Genomic DNA, 17767 nt, shown 5'->3' with positions numbered 1-17767 from the left:
CTTAAGGCCTGCCTGTTGGTTGCAAGACTTATGACTCCTATAAAGCTCTGTGCCAAGTTTTCTCTGGCTTTGTGTGTGGATACTTTGGAGCCCTTTTTCCTTGATCTAATTCTGCTTTTTGTGTCCTCCAACAGGTTCCCCAACACAACTCATGAAGCTTTCAATGTCACCCTTCACACTAGCCTGGTTGTCACTACAAAACTGGTGCTCCCGACCCCTGCCAAGCCCATCCTCCCTGTGCAGACAGGGGAGCAGGCTCAGCAGGAGGAACAGTCAAGTGGCATGACTATTTTCTTCAGCCTCCTTGTCCTAGGTGAATGCAGTCGCCATCATCTACCATCTTGCGTGTCTGTGTGTGTTGTGTGGTTAACCCCCTTTAAACCACTGCTTACTTTGGCAAATCCTCCATTTGGTTTTCACTTCAGACTGAGGGACTATGATAGTGCATAACATTATAGCAGAGTACTTCTTTTTCTTTATAAAAACATAGAGCTTAACAATTCGGAAGAGCCCTTTTTGAAATATCTGAGATGTCCTTTGGAAGAGGGAATTAAAGATTTTTGACCTAGAAAGAACCTTGAACATCTAGTTTAGTGGATTTCAAACTCTGCTCATGGAAGTCTGTGTGTGTATGGTAGCAGGAAGTAGAGGCAGTCAAATGGGAGGGCGTCTGACTTTGACCAGAGCAGCATTTTGTCTCACCTCTATTAAGCTTCTGTGTAAAATTTTATGTAAAGGTTTTGCTGCTGAGGAAAAGATCAGGTGCCCTTGCCCTCGCACACTGCTATCCTTAACCTCTGTCATTTCGTTAACCATAGTCATGGTTTTCACCGTATCTGTATAGCACTTATGCTGTTATTTACTTATGTAATATTTTTCTTTCAACTTTTTCACTGTGTCAAACTTAAAATCTCATTTTGTTCAACCTCCTCCTCTAACGGGTGAGGAAATTTAGGCCCAGAGAGGTTAAGCAGTCGACATACCTAAGATCTGGGAACTAGAAGCTAGTAGCCAGATTACCAAACATCAGTCAAGAAGTTTAGATAAAAGGCATTAACTTCAGTGCCTTCCAGACACTATAGAGAGTAGACAACTGTGTTAAACAAACCTAAAAATATCCAATTGAAACTGCACAACCACTTTGGATTAGCTGACTACAGAAGAAATAGCTTAGAACTTGACCCAAGTCCAAACTCTCATTTGAAAAGTGAAGCTGGCATGTTTACATTTTCCACTCTTCTTTAATGATAGTTAGTCATATTTCCAATTAGATCTTTTTAGAAAAGTGAAAGGCGCGACGGGATTTAAAGGTGCAGAGTATTTCTCTGATGTCCATTAGTGTTTTTCGAGGGAAAGTGTCACTTCTTTCACACTTTAGTCAGATTCTTTTAAAGTCAATTTTAATAATACAGTAATTTTTTCTTGTTGTTAGTCCTCACCCGAGGATATTTTTTCCATTGATTTTTTTTTTTTTTTTTTTTTAGAGAGAATGGAAGGAAGGGGGAGAGATCGAGAGAAACATCGATGTGAGAGAGACATCAATTGGCTGCCTCCGTGGGGCCGGGGATCGAGCCTACAACCAAGGTATGTCCTCTTGACTGGAATTGAACCTGAGACCCTTCAGTCCGTTTTTTAAAAAAAAATATGTTTTTGTTGCCTGGCTGATGTTCTCAGTGGTTAGAGCATCAGCTGCCCATGGGGGGGGTGTCTTGGGTTTGATTCCCGGTCAAGGGCGTGTACCTCAGTTGCAGGTTCGCCCCTCTCCCCAGTCAAGGCGCATGTGGAAGGCAACCAGTCAATGTGTCTCTCTCACATCGGTTTCTCTCTCTCTCTCTCTCTCTCTCTCTCTTTCTCTCTCTCTCTCTCCCCCCCCCCCTTCTCCTCCCTCCCTCCATCCCTCCCTGCTACTCACTCTGAAAAGCAATGGAAAAAACATCCTCAAGTGAGGATTTAAACTTATATATATATACTAGAGGCCTGGTGCGTGAAATTTGTGCATGGGTAGGGTCCCTAGGCCTGGCCAGTGATCAGGGCTGATCTGTGGGGAGATGGGGCGGGGAGCGCTGGCGCCCACCTTGGCTGGCCTGGGGCCTGTGGGCTGGGGGCAACTCCTGCATTGAGTATCTGCCCCCTGGTGGTCAGTGAGCATCATAGCGACTGGTCGTTCCACTGTTCAGTCGATTTGCATATTAGGTTTTTATTATATAGGAGATATATATGTGTATATATATGTTTTATTGATTTTAAAGAGAGAGAAGCATTGATGATAGAGAAACATCAAGAATTGAACCAGCAACCTTTTGGTGCAATAATACAGTAATTTTATTTAAAGTCCTAGGGTTCATCCTTGTCTCTCATCAATTAAAAACAAAACAAAACACAGAAAGAACTATTATATCTGGCTTCTTTCACTTAGCGTCATGTCTTCAAGGTTCACCCAAGTTGTAGCTTGTGTTAGAATTGTATTCCTTTGTATGGCTGAATAATATTTCATTGTAAGGGCATCACATTATGTTTACCCATTCATCAATTGATGGGCATTTGTGTTGTTTCCACCTGTCGATTATTGTAAATAGTTCTGCATTGAACATTTGTGTACACATTTTGTTTTGTTTTGTTTTGTTAAATATATTTTTATTGACTTCAGAGAAGAAGGGAGGGGGAAAGAGAGAGAGAAACATCAATGATGAGAGAGACTCATTGATTGGCTGCCTCCTGAACACTGGGGATTGAGCTCGCAACCCCAGGCATGTGCCCTTGACCGAAATCAAACCCAGGACCCTTCAGTCTATAGGCCAATGCTCTATCCACTGAGCCAAACCAGCTAGGGCTGTGTACACATTTTTGTGTGTGCATATATTTTTCTTTCTCTTGGATAAACAGTATAAACCTAGGAGTGGAATTGCTGGGTGAATGGTTACTCTGTGTAACTTTCTCAGGAACTGCCAAACTTTTCCACAGAGGCTGCACCATTTTACATTCCCACCAACAATGCTCAAGTGTACAATGTCTCATATAGATTTACTATCCTAGGTAATCTTTTATCCTGTAAATGTAATTAAGTTCTGTTTCTAGGGGATTACTTCAACAATCAAGGATTCTTGTTTTGTTTTCTTTTTCTTTTAATATAGTAGCTGAATACAAAGAAGAAAAGCAGTTCTTTTCTTGATCAAGAAATCTTTAGTTCTTTAAATACTGAAGTATTATTAATCTACTTACATTGTTGTCAGCTTGATATATTAGAGAATATAAAAGGATTGCCTGGAAAAAAAAAAAAGCTTTTGTTTTGTAATCACTTTTTTTCACAGGAGGGTGAAAAGCATAAGTAAGATTTTCAAAGTAATTTTCAGGATGTGTAGCATTTAAGATTATTTTGTGCCAAAGACCACAAAACAGGTTTTTTAATGTGCTTTTTCATCCAGGCAAAATTCTGCCCAGTGTTAATGCATGTTTGGGGCCAGAAAGGACTGAACTATATTTAAAGTGCTGTATATTTATCTTGGATTATCTTCTCTTCAAACAGTTCATAAACCTAGACTCTAGAGTCCCACTAATGTCACGCAGGTTCCATTTTCACCTAATCAGATTCTTGGCAGTTTATGAGTTGGAATCTCTACTTTTTATGTGCAGGTCAACATTTCTTTAGCAGAAAGGAATGCTTTTTAAGTAATTTTGAAGACATTTTTCCTCTGCTTTTGTATATTATCAAGATAACACAATTATTGTATATTCCTGATTAAATATGTCTGATAAAGTACAAAAAAAAATACTGTTAATAGATAACTTGCTAACTCACTACATGAACTCTGGTGAGTTGAGGGAAATCATCAGTCCATAGTTCATTCTTCAGGAACTACTAACCTGGAACACATTTGCCACTTTGTTTACTATGTTAGTCATTCAAATGAATTTGTAACATTTGTGTCCCAAAAGGGTGGGAAAGGATTATTACATTGTTTTCCTCTTTGTTGAGAAGGGATGCCAAAACTCTTGACTTTTAGAAGCTTGGAATCTGTTGACTTATATATACTTAACCCTTGCTGAACTTTGACTCTGCAGAAACAATGGTGAGTCACTGTTCTTAACTTGCACTAGAGTTAGCAATTAGCATCATTTGACACATCCATTTTATGAGCCATTAAATTTATTAGCGTTATTAAAATTGGCACGTCTGTGTTTTAATATAGCTTACATAATTATTGCTTCAAGCATGAAAAGTTGGAAGCACTTTAACTTGTGGTATGCATACTCTTCATGCCACATAGAAGTTTTTGTTCCTATTGCTCTTTTAGCCCCCCAAGCGAACTTGGAAACATGTATTGTGTATATACTTTTGTGTATTCAGAAGCACATATACACATACAGGCATATATAGTTTGGAGTTTGTTTATTTTAATATAAATGGGGTCCTATAGCTTGCTTTTTCATCTCACAGGATGTCTTGGAGATCTTTCCAAGTTAGTGTTTTTTTATATACCTCATCCTCTTTTTTCTTTTTAAAGAATATATATGTGCTAAAAATAAACATAACATAAAATTTACCACTTTAAAGTGTACAATTCAGTGGCATTTACTACATCACCACCATTTAGTTCATTTTTATCACCCCAAAAGGAAACCCGATACCCATTAAAAGCATTCACTCCCCATTTACCCTTCCCCCCAGTCTCTGGTAAACATAAAATTCTGCTTTCAGTCTCTAAGAATTTACATACTCAAAATATTTTATACAAATAGAATCATATAATATATGATCTTTTATGTTTGTCTTCTTTCACTTAGCGTCATGTCTTCAAGGTCCACCCATGTTATAGCAAGTGTTAGACTTGTATTCCTTTGTATGGCTGAATAGTAGTCCATTGTAAGGATACATTATGTTTATCCATTCCTCAGTTGATGGGCATTTGTGTTGTTTCCTCCTGTTGACTATTGTAAATAGTTCTGCTATGAACATTTGTGTACATGTTTTTGTATGGACATAAGTTTTTGTTTCTCTTGGATATATACAGTACTTAGGAGTGGAATCACTAGGTTAAATGGTTATTCTCTATGTAACTTTCTCAGGAATTGCCAGACTTTTCCACAGAGGCTAGCTGGCTGCACCGTTTTACATTCCTACTAGCAAGACCCAAGGGTTCCAATTTCCTTACATCCTAACACTTATTTTCCAGTTTGTTTTGTTTTTTTAATTATAGCCATCCGAGTGGGTATGAAGTTGTATCTCACTGTGGCTTTGATTCGCATTTTGCTGATGACTAATGATGTTAAGCATCTTTTCATGTGTTTATTGGTCATTTATATATCTTTGGAGAAATGTCTATTCGGGTCCTTTGTTCATTTTTAAATAGTGTTGTTTTCATTTTGTTGTAAGAGCTCTTTATATATTATGGATACTAGACCCTTATCAGATATCTGATTTATAAATATTTTCTCCCATCCTGTGGGTTGTTTTTTCAGACCTCATTCTCTTTAATGGCTGATGACCTTCCTTGAGCCCTATATTTAGCTCTTTCTGTTAATAGTTTCCCCCTTTGCTCTGAAAGATGCAGATGATTTGATTTATGGGAATACATGTTTTAAATTATTTTTTTCATCCAGCTTGGTGCAAAAAAGGATCATAAACTGATTCAGCTCCCTAATTTATTATCTATCTACTTATGTGCTCACATGCCTGTCTTTTTAGACAACAGGCATGCTTTGGTCACATGTTATGATTATGCACTGGAACTTTTTTCTTGCTCTTAGTATTTAATGTAGGATTTTTCTAAATAGGTTAAATATTTATAATAACACCACAGATTGATAGTGTAGAGTATCGGTTGCCAACCTTTCGGACCTCATGGACCACCAGTGGTCCGCGGACCACCAGTTGGCTACTGCTGGTTTAGAGCACAGAATGAAAAGAGGACAAAATTTCTATATTTACAACTATTTCCTTTCTCTGGCCACCTGGTGCTTTTTGGTGGAACTAAAGATATCTAATTTGTCAATGTGGCTCTGAGGGTGGCCATGCAGATTGTTTAAAGACTTCTTTTTACAAAAAAAAAAAAAATTAGTATTACTAAGATGATACTTTGATTGAGGAGGTAGTATACCATCTAGATGCCTAACAAAAAGAGACATGCACATTAACACTTGGACCATGAAATTACATTTAGGAATTATTTATGTAAAGGTATACTTTGGGGGGGGGGCGGAATCCAGAAATACTTATTCCTTTTAAATAGTTTTATATTCTTTTCTTCCATGACAACACCTCCGTGAGGAAAGTCAGACATTATTTTTATTTTGGTAACTGAGGCATGAAGGCAGCCAGGAGGAAGGTGGGGGTGCCCAAAGTTAAGGGCATAAGTTTGGAATCTGGCTCCACCCTGCAGCACCTCCCAGTGAAGTGACCTCTGAGCCCCAGTTTTCTCATCTAGAGTCAAAGGAGAGAATGGTAATAATAGTTAAGAGGGGTGTTGGGGGTAAATGAGACAGCGTTTGGAAGTGCTCAGAACAGTGCCTGGCAAATGGGAAGCCCTCAACCAGTGGGAGCCCCAGTACCCAGCTGGAGAGCAAGTACCCCATCTTTAGGTTTCTGGCATTCTTATCACCAAACCAAAGCATTTACTTCATTCTGTTTATAAAACACCCTCACTTTCCTCTGTGTTAGCGAACCAATCACCAGGTGGTAAAATACTTCATGTCAGCATATTATAGTCACATAAAAGTGATTGATCTCATTGACTTGGTCTTCACTATTTGGAGTTTCCAATTGATGACTACTTCAATAAAGTCGAGGACCATTTCTTAGAATCTGGGAAGTTTGAATAATTTTAATTGCTTAGAAAAATATTAGAGGTCGGATGCTCTTAGATGTAAGGAAGTATAGAGAAAATGTTACAAACACTGAATTTCCAGTTAAAGAAATAAGAGGTTGCAAATGCCACTGAGGTTTCCAGTCTCACTGACAGTTGTCCATTTCCCTGGCAGTCCTCCAGAAGTAATTATTGCCTTGAACTTGGTATTCATCATTTCAAAATGTGCTGTTTTAACAATGTTTTATTTTTCCTACAGCTATCTGCATCATATTGGTGCATTTACTGATTCGATACAGATTACATTTCTTGCCAGAGAGTGTTGCTGTTGTTTCTTTAGGTAAGTGCTTATTGGTGAGTCTAATAAAAACAGTAGCAATAACTATGATTTTTTTAGTGCCTCCTACTGCCAGGAACCACAAAAGATGTGGTACATTCCTGATCTCATTTAATCCTCACTGCAACCTGCCATGAGGGTGTTATGATCCCGTTTTACAGGTGAAGACATTGTGGCTCAGAGAGGGGTGATGACCTCATGAAGGTCACATAGTACAGCTCGAAGGCCTTTTCTACTTCTGGACACATTGGGGCACATTGACCTCTGCTACTAGGCTATACTGACATTCTACTGAACTAAGACAAGTAATTGGCACTTTAATTCATAGTGGCACTGAATTTTACAGCCAATGGGGGCTCTCACTTTACAGTTTAGGAAAGAGAAATGGCTCACTTTAATGTCAGAGTCAGATCTAAAGTCTTCAGAGAGCATTCCATTCTACTTCGAATTTCTCTCTTTTGTTTCCTGTGGCATTTAACTCTTAAGATAATTAGCCTCTATTGAAAGGGAATAACAGGTGTGAGCTCACATGCACGTTCATCGAAGTGGTTAGTGGAGGAGGAAGCAGAGACCTTATTTTCAGTGAGTATTAAGATCAAGAGGAAAATGTTGGAATCTGGCTCCACCCTGCAGCACCTCCCAGTGAAGTGACCTCTGAGCCCCAGTTTTCTCATCTAGAGTCAAAGGAGAGATGCTTAAGACATAGTAAATAAGGTTTTACTAAGTTCAGCTAAAACACTTACCAGATTATAATAATGTAGTGACTTACAGGCCTACTGGTGACATTTAGTTTTTTTTGTATCACTGCTGATGCTTTAAGTTAATTTTCTTTGCCTTGTACATTTTGTTTAGTATATTTAGTAATTCTTTCATAATCTAGTTGTGGTTTAGGTTAACTTTGGAAATGAACTCTCAAACTCTGTTCATTCTCCTTCCCCCTGTCACCACCTGTGCTCCTACAACTCTGGTTCAGCCCCCTATATTTCCCCTGGACTTCACAGTACTACTATGTGCCAGGTTCTGGCCTAGGAGTGTTCACATTGCCATCTCGTCTAAGCCTCATGACCCCCAGGAGTGCCATATTTTAAGGAAGAGGCACCACTGTATAGCATTGACCTGAAGTAGAGTTGAAAACCAGTTTTGCTCAAAAGAGTTCCTGTTCTCTATTTATCGGGCTCTTCAGCTGTACCCCATGGCAAATTTTCACAGCCTTAGCTAACAAGATAGCCCTAGAGCTCTAAGAATGGGAGGATCATTCATTAACATTCCTTTTCCTATGGTAGGCATGTTGAAAATAACCTACATAGCTAATACCTATTATTCTGGGGCATTTCAGTAAAGACTTTAAAAAGCCATTCCAAGGAATTTAGAGTTTTGCTGTCAGTTTTCATAGTTTTTTAAAAATAATAAATATAGTTGGTGCATATTTAGGTGTGTGCACATGAAAATTAAAATGATGGCATTATCATTTGGTTTGGAATGTCAAATTTTTCACTATCTCTTGCATGTGCTTGTATTAGGACTTACAGCATACATTATTGGTTGCCTACCCAAGAGCCATTTTTTCCCTTCTTCCTTGAAAAGAGAACCCTTATTTTGATTAAGTGTCTTGCCACAATGTACTTACAGAAGATGGGCCCCTCCAAGTCAAGATTGGTCTTTGCCGTCATAATAATTTTACTCTCCTTTGCCAAAGAGGGATAGAGGTAGCAAGGCAGTGTAAAATCCAGTTCTGGCCAGTGAGACCAAGGGAATGGGTGCTCAGTGGTGGCTCTAGGAAAAATCTTTTCCTCTCTGATAAAAAGAAGAATTTTCTCTTTCTTTGATGCTATTGTATGAGGATGTGATGCTCGGAGCACTGGCAGCCATCTTGCTGCCACTGACAAAAGACAAAAGTCAGAATGCTAAGGATTGCCTGAGGGACAGATGAGAAGCCTAGATTCTTTTTATTTTTTAATATATTTTTATTGCCGAAACCGGTTTGGCTCAGTGGATGGAGCGTCAGCCTGCGGACTCAAGGGTCCCAGGTTCGATTCTGGTCAAGGGCATGTACCTTGGTTGCGGGCACATCCCCAGTGGGGGGTGTGCAGGAGGCAGCTGAGTGATGTTTCTCTCTCATCAATGTTTCTAGCTCTCTATCCCTCTACCTTCATCTCTGTAAAAAAATAGGGCATTGACTGCATTTTTGTTTGTTGAATTGATAGCTACCTATCTCAGAGCTGCCTTTTATATGAGACTAGAGGCCCAGTGAACGAAATTTGTGCTCTGGGGACTGGGGGTTCCTCAGTCTGACCTACGCCCTCTCGCAGTCTGGAACTGCTCGAGGGATGTATACCTGGGATCAGGCCTAAGCCGGCAGTCAGACATCCCTCTCGCAGTCCCGGACCCCTCACTCCTTACTGCCTGCCTGCAGCGGAGGCAGGAGAGCCTCCTGCCACCACCGCTGCGCTTGCCAGCTGTGAGCCCAGCTTCTGGCTGAGCAGCACTCCCCCTGTGGGAGCACACTGACCACCAGGGGGTAGATGCTTAATGTAGGAGCTGCCCCCTAGTGGTCAGTGCACAACGTAGTGACCAGTAGTTCCTCCGGTCGGTTCGCTGTTCAGTTAATTTGCATATTAGGGTTTTATTATATAGTATGATAAACATCTATTGTTTAAATCACTTTTACTTGCAGCTAAAAACATCTTAATTAGTATGAGATAGGACTCTTTCCATTCAAAGGACAAAATCAATTCAGACAGACTCAAAGGAAATAAATTGGTGGGGGTTGAGTTACACACCCATTGGTTCATAGAACAACAACAACAAAAACACACACACGTGGTGCTAGCTTCATATTTAGCTGGGTCAAGTTTCCTGGACTCAGTTTTTCTCCATTTTTCAACAGTGCTTCCCTTTGTTTTGGCTTCCCTCTTGGGCAGGTCCTTCCATGTGGTAAGTCTTCATAGCTTCAGGCTTACTGTCTTTACAGTAGCAAACAGAGCCTGTCCAGTGTGGCTCAATGGTTGAGCGTTGACCCATGAACTAGGAGGTCATGGTTCGATTCCCCATCAGGGCACATGCCTGGGTTATGGACTCAATATTTAGTGTGGGGCGTGCAGGAGGCAGCCAATCAGTGATTCTCTGTCATCATTGATGTTTCTCTCCCTCTCCCTTCTTCTCTCTAAAATCAATTAAACAAACAAATAAACAATCAGATTTCTAGTAGCAAGCAGAGTGGGCAAGGTGACCTCCTCTTCTCCCTGGTTCCACCAGAAGTTGTAGATGACTTCTGACCACATGGCCACCCCAGAACTGGGATGGGGGGCAGGCAGGGGAGGAATGGTGTTGGGGGTCAGCCAATGCTCTCCATCCACAAGATTCATATGTTTACTGATATTGCAGAAATAACTGTAGACTGTACAGGCAGGTCTTGGGAGGGATAATGGAAAATAATTAATTAATTTAAATAATTATTTGCTAACTCAGGTGATTGGAACACTAAGAGAACTACCAGGGAGAGTGCTGGGGTCAGAAAGTAGTTTTTATTCTATTAAGGGACATTTGGTTTGAATTTAGAAAAGCTGACAAAACTATCAAAATAGTTCTGCATTTCATAAAGATGTGTAAATTGAAGGAGAACTTTTGTAGTACTGGAGCAAAATGTAACAAAATATTGAGATTTTCACCATGTCAAGAATTTCCAACTTTTGTGCCAAAAAAACCCAAGATGAAGCTGCCAGAGAAAATGGGGTCTTCATTCTTTCAGGATAAACTTCACAGCCTTCCTCTTCTAGCCAGAAGTACAGAAGACCAAGTCACTTAGAGACATTATTGGCCTTTTGTGTGATGACTAAGCCTTCAAAGTTCCTAAGAAAGTGTTGTTATAGAAAAGGACCTAACTATACTGTAAAGACACATTTCTCCCTTATATTTTATTGTATTTTTAAATGAATCTTGAGACTTTTTTTATTTTTTATAAAAAATATCAACATGATATTCTAAAGATACTTCCTTGGCCCTTGTTCAAAGCTTTCAGATACTTTATATACTTCATGAAATTCTGTAATTTGGGCCTCTTTTTAAAAAATAAATTTTTGGCACGGTTAAACAGTTATACAAAAATCCTTTTCATTGACAATTTCACCTGTTTTTATCACGCTTCCAAACCATTTATAGACATATATATCAATTATATTACTTTATTTGGTTTAAGTTTATATCATTTTTGCGTGTTCTTTCCTTTTTACTATTCTTTCCATATATTACTTAAGCTCATATATTTATTTTCCTTGGCCATATAGGGCTGATTCACTGTTTACAGATTTAGGGATGAAATTTCTAAGGAAAGAAAAAGAATAATTGTATTGTCCAATGTCCTCTGTCATATGTAGCAAAAACAGGTGTAGACTTTTTTCACAATCATACTTTATTTTAGAGCATGGAAAGGCCAGAATGGGTTTAAATAAGGCCTGGAAATTTGACTTTCCAATGCCAAGGTTTAGCCTGAATACCGCTGATAGGTAGAAAACCTGGTTTTAACTTATAACTGGATTTGATTGGATCATTGAGTGAACAGAATACACAAAAGTGCTCCCTGTCATAACCTTCCTAAATATATTTGTGTTTTTAATTATAGTAATTCCTTCTTATTTTTTAAAAATATATTCTTATTGATTTTAGAGAGAGAATGGGAGGGAAAGATAGAAACATCAATGGGAGCATCATTGATTGGCTGCCTCCTGCACGCCCCACAATGGGGATCAACCCAGGCATGTGCTCCGACTGGGAATCGAACCCTTATCTCCTGGTTCATAGGTTGATACTCAACCACTGAGCCACACCGACTGGACAATTCCTTCTTGTTTTGACTAAAGGATTTTTTTTTTTTTAAAGAGTAGTGCTCTTTTTGCCGATGAGGGTTTTGAGTGGAAGATGAGGAAAAATCATTCAGTTCCTGAATTATTGACTAAGAGTAATTCTGGAAAAAAAGCAAATACAGTAATTATATTCCAATTGTACTTAGGTTATTAAAAATGTTTTTAAAGGAAACTTAAAGGGAGGCTCCTAACTGTAATAGCTTTCATTACTTTTTAGACTCATAGTCTAATGTTGATGCAACTTAAGATGTTCCACAGTTAACTCTCCCTGAGTCTTAGGTGTTTGATTTATTAGAGAAGAAACAGATATTCATGTGTTGGTATTAGAGTAGCTATCTTAAAGGCCAAAACTGGTTGTCAGATTGACGAAATGATTGCATTAGACAGAGGATTCTCCAGGCTGTCACATTCTAAGGAAGAGTGCTAACACAGACTTTTCGCCTCCATGTTTCTGGAAACACAGATCGGAGGTGATAATTTATTCTTGGAAGTTCGTGTTGCTGTTTTGCTGCCATTAGCTAAATGTGTGCTCGTGTGTAATAGCTTCCTGCTTTGGCCTGGAGCCTTGCTTTGACTTCCTTACTTTTATGGTCATCTTCTCTTGTCTCAGCATTTTATCATCTTTAAGCTGTATTTTATATTTAAATCTTCCAGATATGCCAGAATAGTGAGGTAGTCTAAATTTTTTTTATTATTTCCAAGAGGATAGGAGAGGGGGAGATAGAAACATCAATGATAAGAGAGAATCATTGATTGACTACCTCCTGCACACCCCACACAGGGGATCGACCCCGCAACCTGGGCATGTGCCCTGACCAGGAGTCAAACCATGACCTCCTGGTTCATAGGTCGACGCGCAACTACTGAGCCATGCCAGCCAGGTGAGGTAGTATAAATTTTAAAAGTAAAAAGTTGTTAAAGAATTGCATTCTGAAACTGGCTATATTGGTGCTGATTTCTATAAATTTCCTCTTTCACCATATCAATGTTCTTTTCATATTAGTAAGCAATACCATTCCTTTGAAGAAGTAAGCTACTTTAAAAACAAAACGTTTAAACAGCCTTTCCCCCAGAAGATAGATAGACAGACAACCCTGAGGTACTGATTCCCATCCTACTGGCAGGTCTTCTGTCTTTTAGAGTATCTTTGGAGTAGTATCTACTTTAGTATAAGTAGTAGAATCAAGGACTGGATTTTCAAAATTATCTGCACTGTGTGTCTGGGTGTTTATTTTTAACACAGTGCAAATAAATATGTGTGTGCATATACTAGTATATTCTTTAAGGGAACTAGGATCATGTTCAACGTACTGCTTTATAACCTGTTATTACAATTAATGCATTTTAAGCATTTTTCCTGTAATGTTAATTATCAAGAACACTGGTATTTTACTGTGGTCATGGTAGACCAGTATCATGAGGTGGTAGAATGTACCCAGGAGCCAGTAGTGAGTCCAGTGTCACTTGCTGGCCCTGAACTGTCAGACAAACTTCTTAAACTCTTTGAGCCTTCCTACCTGCAACATTCTCTTGAGGATTAGAAATAAGTTGAAATGACAAACCCTGGGAGAAGAGTGTCAACAAATCATTATTAATTGTTTTCGATGTTTTGATTTAATTCAGTAGTGTCCATAATGAAGTGTGTGCATGAAGATCCATTAGGGGAAAAAGAAAATAGTAGGATTTATGTTTCTATTTTATTTTAATATCACTTTTTTACAATTTCTATTTTTTTGTGTATATTTTAAAATATAGTAATATAGTAGCGATGTTTTATAATAATACACATTTGTAACTTGAAAGTGCATGCTCAAATTCCTTTTACTGATAGGAATATACAAAATTATGTCTAGGGTATTATTTCTACCTGGTGGCCAGTTGTGTGGTAAAAATTAATTTCTCCTAACATTGGACCTGAATTTCAAAAGGTAAAGGAATAGTTTTCCAGTTTAATGCTGTGCCATAGTTTAGTCCTAGGACTTCTCAAAAGGATTACTCAATCAATCTACCTAATAAAAGAGTAACTTGCTAATTGACCGTACCTTCGTGATGCCCACCAGCCAATCAGGAGTGAGTATGCAAATTAACCCAACAAAGATGGTGGGTTAATTTGCATACACAGGCGCCAGGGGCGGGGCAGGATGCAGGCGTTCCGCACCACCCCAGCTGCTCTGGGCCTCTGGGCAGCATGGGAAGGTGGAAAGGCGGCTCTGCGCCAGAGCAAAGGCAGTGCCGGCAGCCAGGGGAAGGAAGGCCCATTCTGCACGAACCTTTGTGCATCAGGTTTCTAGTAATAATAATAGTACTAGTAGTAATAATAATATCATATTTTACAAAGATTTCCAGTGCCTGATAAATCCTATATAATAAAAGCCTAGCGACCAAAACAGTGAAACAACCAGAACGACCAGAGACCAGAACAACTGCCACCCCTCGCTTGGTCCGGCCTCGCCCCCCCAGTGGGGACCCCAACCCTGATTGGAGGTGTGGCCAGCCTGCAAACCCCCGCAGCCCCTCGCCCCAGCTGGTCCCGCCCCCCAGCAATGACCCCCCACCCCAATCAGGGGCCCCCATCAGGGCAGGCAGGCCAGCCCCCACCCATGCACCAGGCCTCTATCCTATATAATAAAAGCCTATGTGGTCATGACACCCTCAGGCCGTGATGCCCTCACGCTGTAAACCCATCACCAGGAGGCTGCGTGTGTAGCAGGCGTGCACAGGTGGGTGGGGCTGTGTGAGCAGCTCCGCACAGCGTGGAGGCGTGTCCCGAGGCTCCGTGCATCGAGGCCTGGGGTCCCACGGACGCTGGCAGGGGATTGACATTGCGAGACCCCCCCCACCCCGAGTGCACAAATTTTGTGCACCGGGCCTCTAGTCTATTATAATAAAAGGGTAATATGCAAATTGACCCTAATGACAGAACAACCAGAACAACCGCTCGACCAGTCATTATGAGGTGCACTGACCACCTCTAGGTCCCTTTCCCTGGCCGGCAGGCTCCGATCGCCCAGTGGCGAATGGGGAACCGGTGGTGGATGGTGGGGGACACGAATGGCACCAGGCCAAGGCCCCCACCCCACCAGTCGCCCCACACACACAGGCAACCCGTGGCAGGGGTGGGGATGGGGCCGGTGAGCGGGTGGAACAGCTGACCTCTCGGTTCCTCCCCCTGGCCAGCAGGCTCCGATCACCCAATGGCGAACAGGGAACTGAGGGTGGGTAGTGGTGAGGGCAGAGCTGGTGGGCAGCTGGAGAAGATGGCCCTAATCGCAGGCCAGGCCTAGGGACTGTACCCATGCACGAATTTCGTGCGCAGGGCCTCTAGTAAGAATATAAAAACAAGCTTAGGCAATAGAATAATTTTTGATTTTTAAATGTTACTGTTTCATATGTAATTACAAGTGTTCGTCATGGTATTAAAGTTTGGTGTACATTTACAAAGGAAAACGAAAGTTGAGGTTTTAGTAGAGCAGAAAAACACTAGCTTTAAAAGTGAAATCTGAAACCATGAAAAGAGGTTCAGCTTTCCTGGTATTCAGGAATGATTACTAAAGGCAGGTTGACTGCAAATGCAAACTGAAACCTTAAAGTACAGTGTCTTGCCTCCATATTGGCAGAAATGTTTAAAGTCTGATGATTTTCCAGGGTTGGTGAGGATGTGGGGATTTCTCTGGTGAAAAGCCGTACTGCCACTTTGGAGGACAATTTGGCAACATTTTCAGATATAAAAAAGCTCATGCCATTCATTGTCTCTGGATCCGCCTTAGGGCAACACTGTTACACAAGAGGCATGCACAAGTATGTTCATTGCAGCACCACTGTTAATAGCAAACAGTTGGAGACAGTCATCATTGGGGGACTAGTTTTTAAAATGTGACTTTAAAAAAATTAAAATATAATTCACATACCATAAACTTCACAGTTTCCAAGTGTACAATTCACAGGGTTGTTGCAACCACCACCACCACAAAGTCCAGAACAGTTTTGTCATTTCAAAAAGAAACCCTTTATCCATTTGCAGTCACTCCCCATTTCCCTCTTTCCCCTATAACAATTTTATTGAGATATAATTCATATACCATACAAGTTACCCATTTTAACTGTACAATTCAGTGTTTTTTAGTATAGGCACAGGATTGTGCAACCATTCTAAAAATTGACTTTAGAACATTTTCATCATCCCAAAAAGAAACCTCATGCCCTTTAGCTATTGTCCCCAAAGCCCTACTCCTCAATCCTAGGCAATCATTTCTGACTCTAGATTTTCCTATTCTGGATATTTCATTTAAATGCATCATAAAATACACCTTTTATGTCTGGCTTCTTGCACTTAGCATGTTTTCAAGATTCATCTACATTGCACCATGAATTACTGCTTCATTCCTTTTTATTGCCAGATATTACATTGTGTGGATATACCACATTTTTTTTAGCCATTAATCACTTGATAGACACTTGGGTTGTATCCACCTTTGGGCTATTTTGAATAATGCTGTCAATGAACATCCATATACAAGTTTCTGTAGGAAAGTATGCTTTCAGTTGTCTTGGTGGAATTCCTGAATCCTGTGGTAACTCAGTTTAACTTTTCGAGGAACTGCCAAACTGGTTTCCCACAGCAATTGCACCATTTTACATTCCCACCATCAATGTATGAGGGTTCTGGTTTCTCTGTGTTTCTGAAAATTATAACCATCCTAGTGGGTATGAAGAGGTATCTCATTGTGGTTTTGATTTGCATCTCCCTGATGACTAATGTTGTTAAGCATCTTTTCATGTACTTGTTGGCCATTTGTAAATCTCCTTTGCAGAAATATCTATTCAACCTGTGGCATTTTTATGCTAAGCTGTAGAACTGTTAAAAGGAATGAGGCAGATTTGCATGTAATAATCCCTGATCTATTTTTACATATAGATTAAGACTTAACACTGAGCAAAATAGCAAATAGTAGAAAGATACATTACAGCACCATAAATTTTATATAAATACAAATAGGTGTGCCTTGTGTATACACACACACACTCACACACACACACTCACACACACACACTCACACACACACACACCAGGACTATATGTTTAAATATAAATATGTAAGGGGATAGAGAAGGGTCTGATAGAATATTCATCAAACCTGTCAAGATGGTTGGTTACCTTGGGGCATGAAGAGAGAGAGTTAAGATGAGAGTGGGAGTGGGATTTCATCAAAAGGGACTTTTGGTTTTTTTTATAACATTTTAAGAGTATTAATGAACTAGTTACTTGATAAAAATTTGTATAAAACTCCTTAAAATGTATACACAATTTGAAGAGATAAGGAAAAAGAAGCAACTGGGGAACTCTAGCTGGAGAGGGCTCCTGTTCTGCAAATATGGTCATCGATGCCCTTTATTGCTCAGATTTCTTTTGTCTTGGTCTCTCTTTGAAAGTAACTTTATTACTCTTTTAATAATATATAACAATTCAAATAGTATAGAGGTTTATAAAGTTAAGATTGCTCATCTCTCTTCACCTCAAGTCCCTCCTTCTCCATGACATTTTGTGTTAGTACAGCTTCTTTTCTCAATAAACTTCTATGTCCTCGTATTGTCTCCTCACCCCTCCCAGGAAGGTCTGTTTCTTCAGTTTTCTGTATTTGATGGGGAAGCTCCTTCCTCTGTACGGGAAAGGGGAGTCTGTCAGTAAGTGTCTGTGACCGTGGTCTCCAGACTTGCTTTGTGTCACCCCTACCAGAGATTGTGATTCAGTGGGTCTGGAGTTCTGCTCTGGT

General features: G+C 39.9%; 1 protein-coding gene across 3 annotated transcripts in view; it reads left to right on the top strand.

Moving 5' to 3' along the window:
* Positions 1–17767, top strand: part of SLC9A8 (solute carrier family 9 member A8) — a 70151-nt gene that overhangs the window by 1878 nt on the left and 50506 nt on the right. For all 3 annotated transcript variants that reach the window (XM_079783895.1, XM_079783896.1, XM_079783894.1), the window contains exons 2-3: positions 135–313; positions 7060–7140. In XM_079783895.1, the coding sequence (XP_079640021.1) occupies positions 135–313; positions 7060–7140 (260 nt within the window). The remainder of the gene's footprint in view (positions 1–134; positions 314–7059; positions 7141–17767) is intronic.

Source organism: Cnephaeus nilssonii, assembly GCF_951640355.1.
Source record: "Cnephaeus nilssonii genome assembly, chromosome: 11".
Classification (NCBI taxonomy): Eukaryota; Metazoa; Chordata; class Mammalia; order Chiroptera; family Vespertilionidae; genus Cnephaeus; species Cnephaeus nilssonii.
Note: the sequence above shows the minus strand (reverse complement) of the source record. Positions and strands in the feature narration are given on the sequence as shown.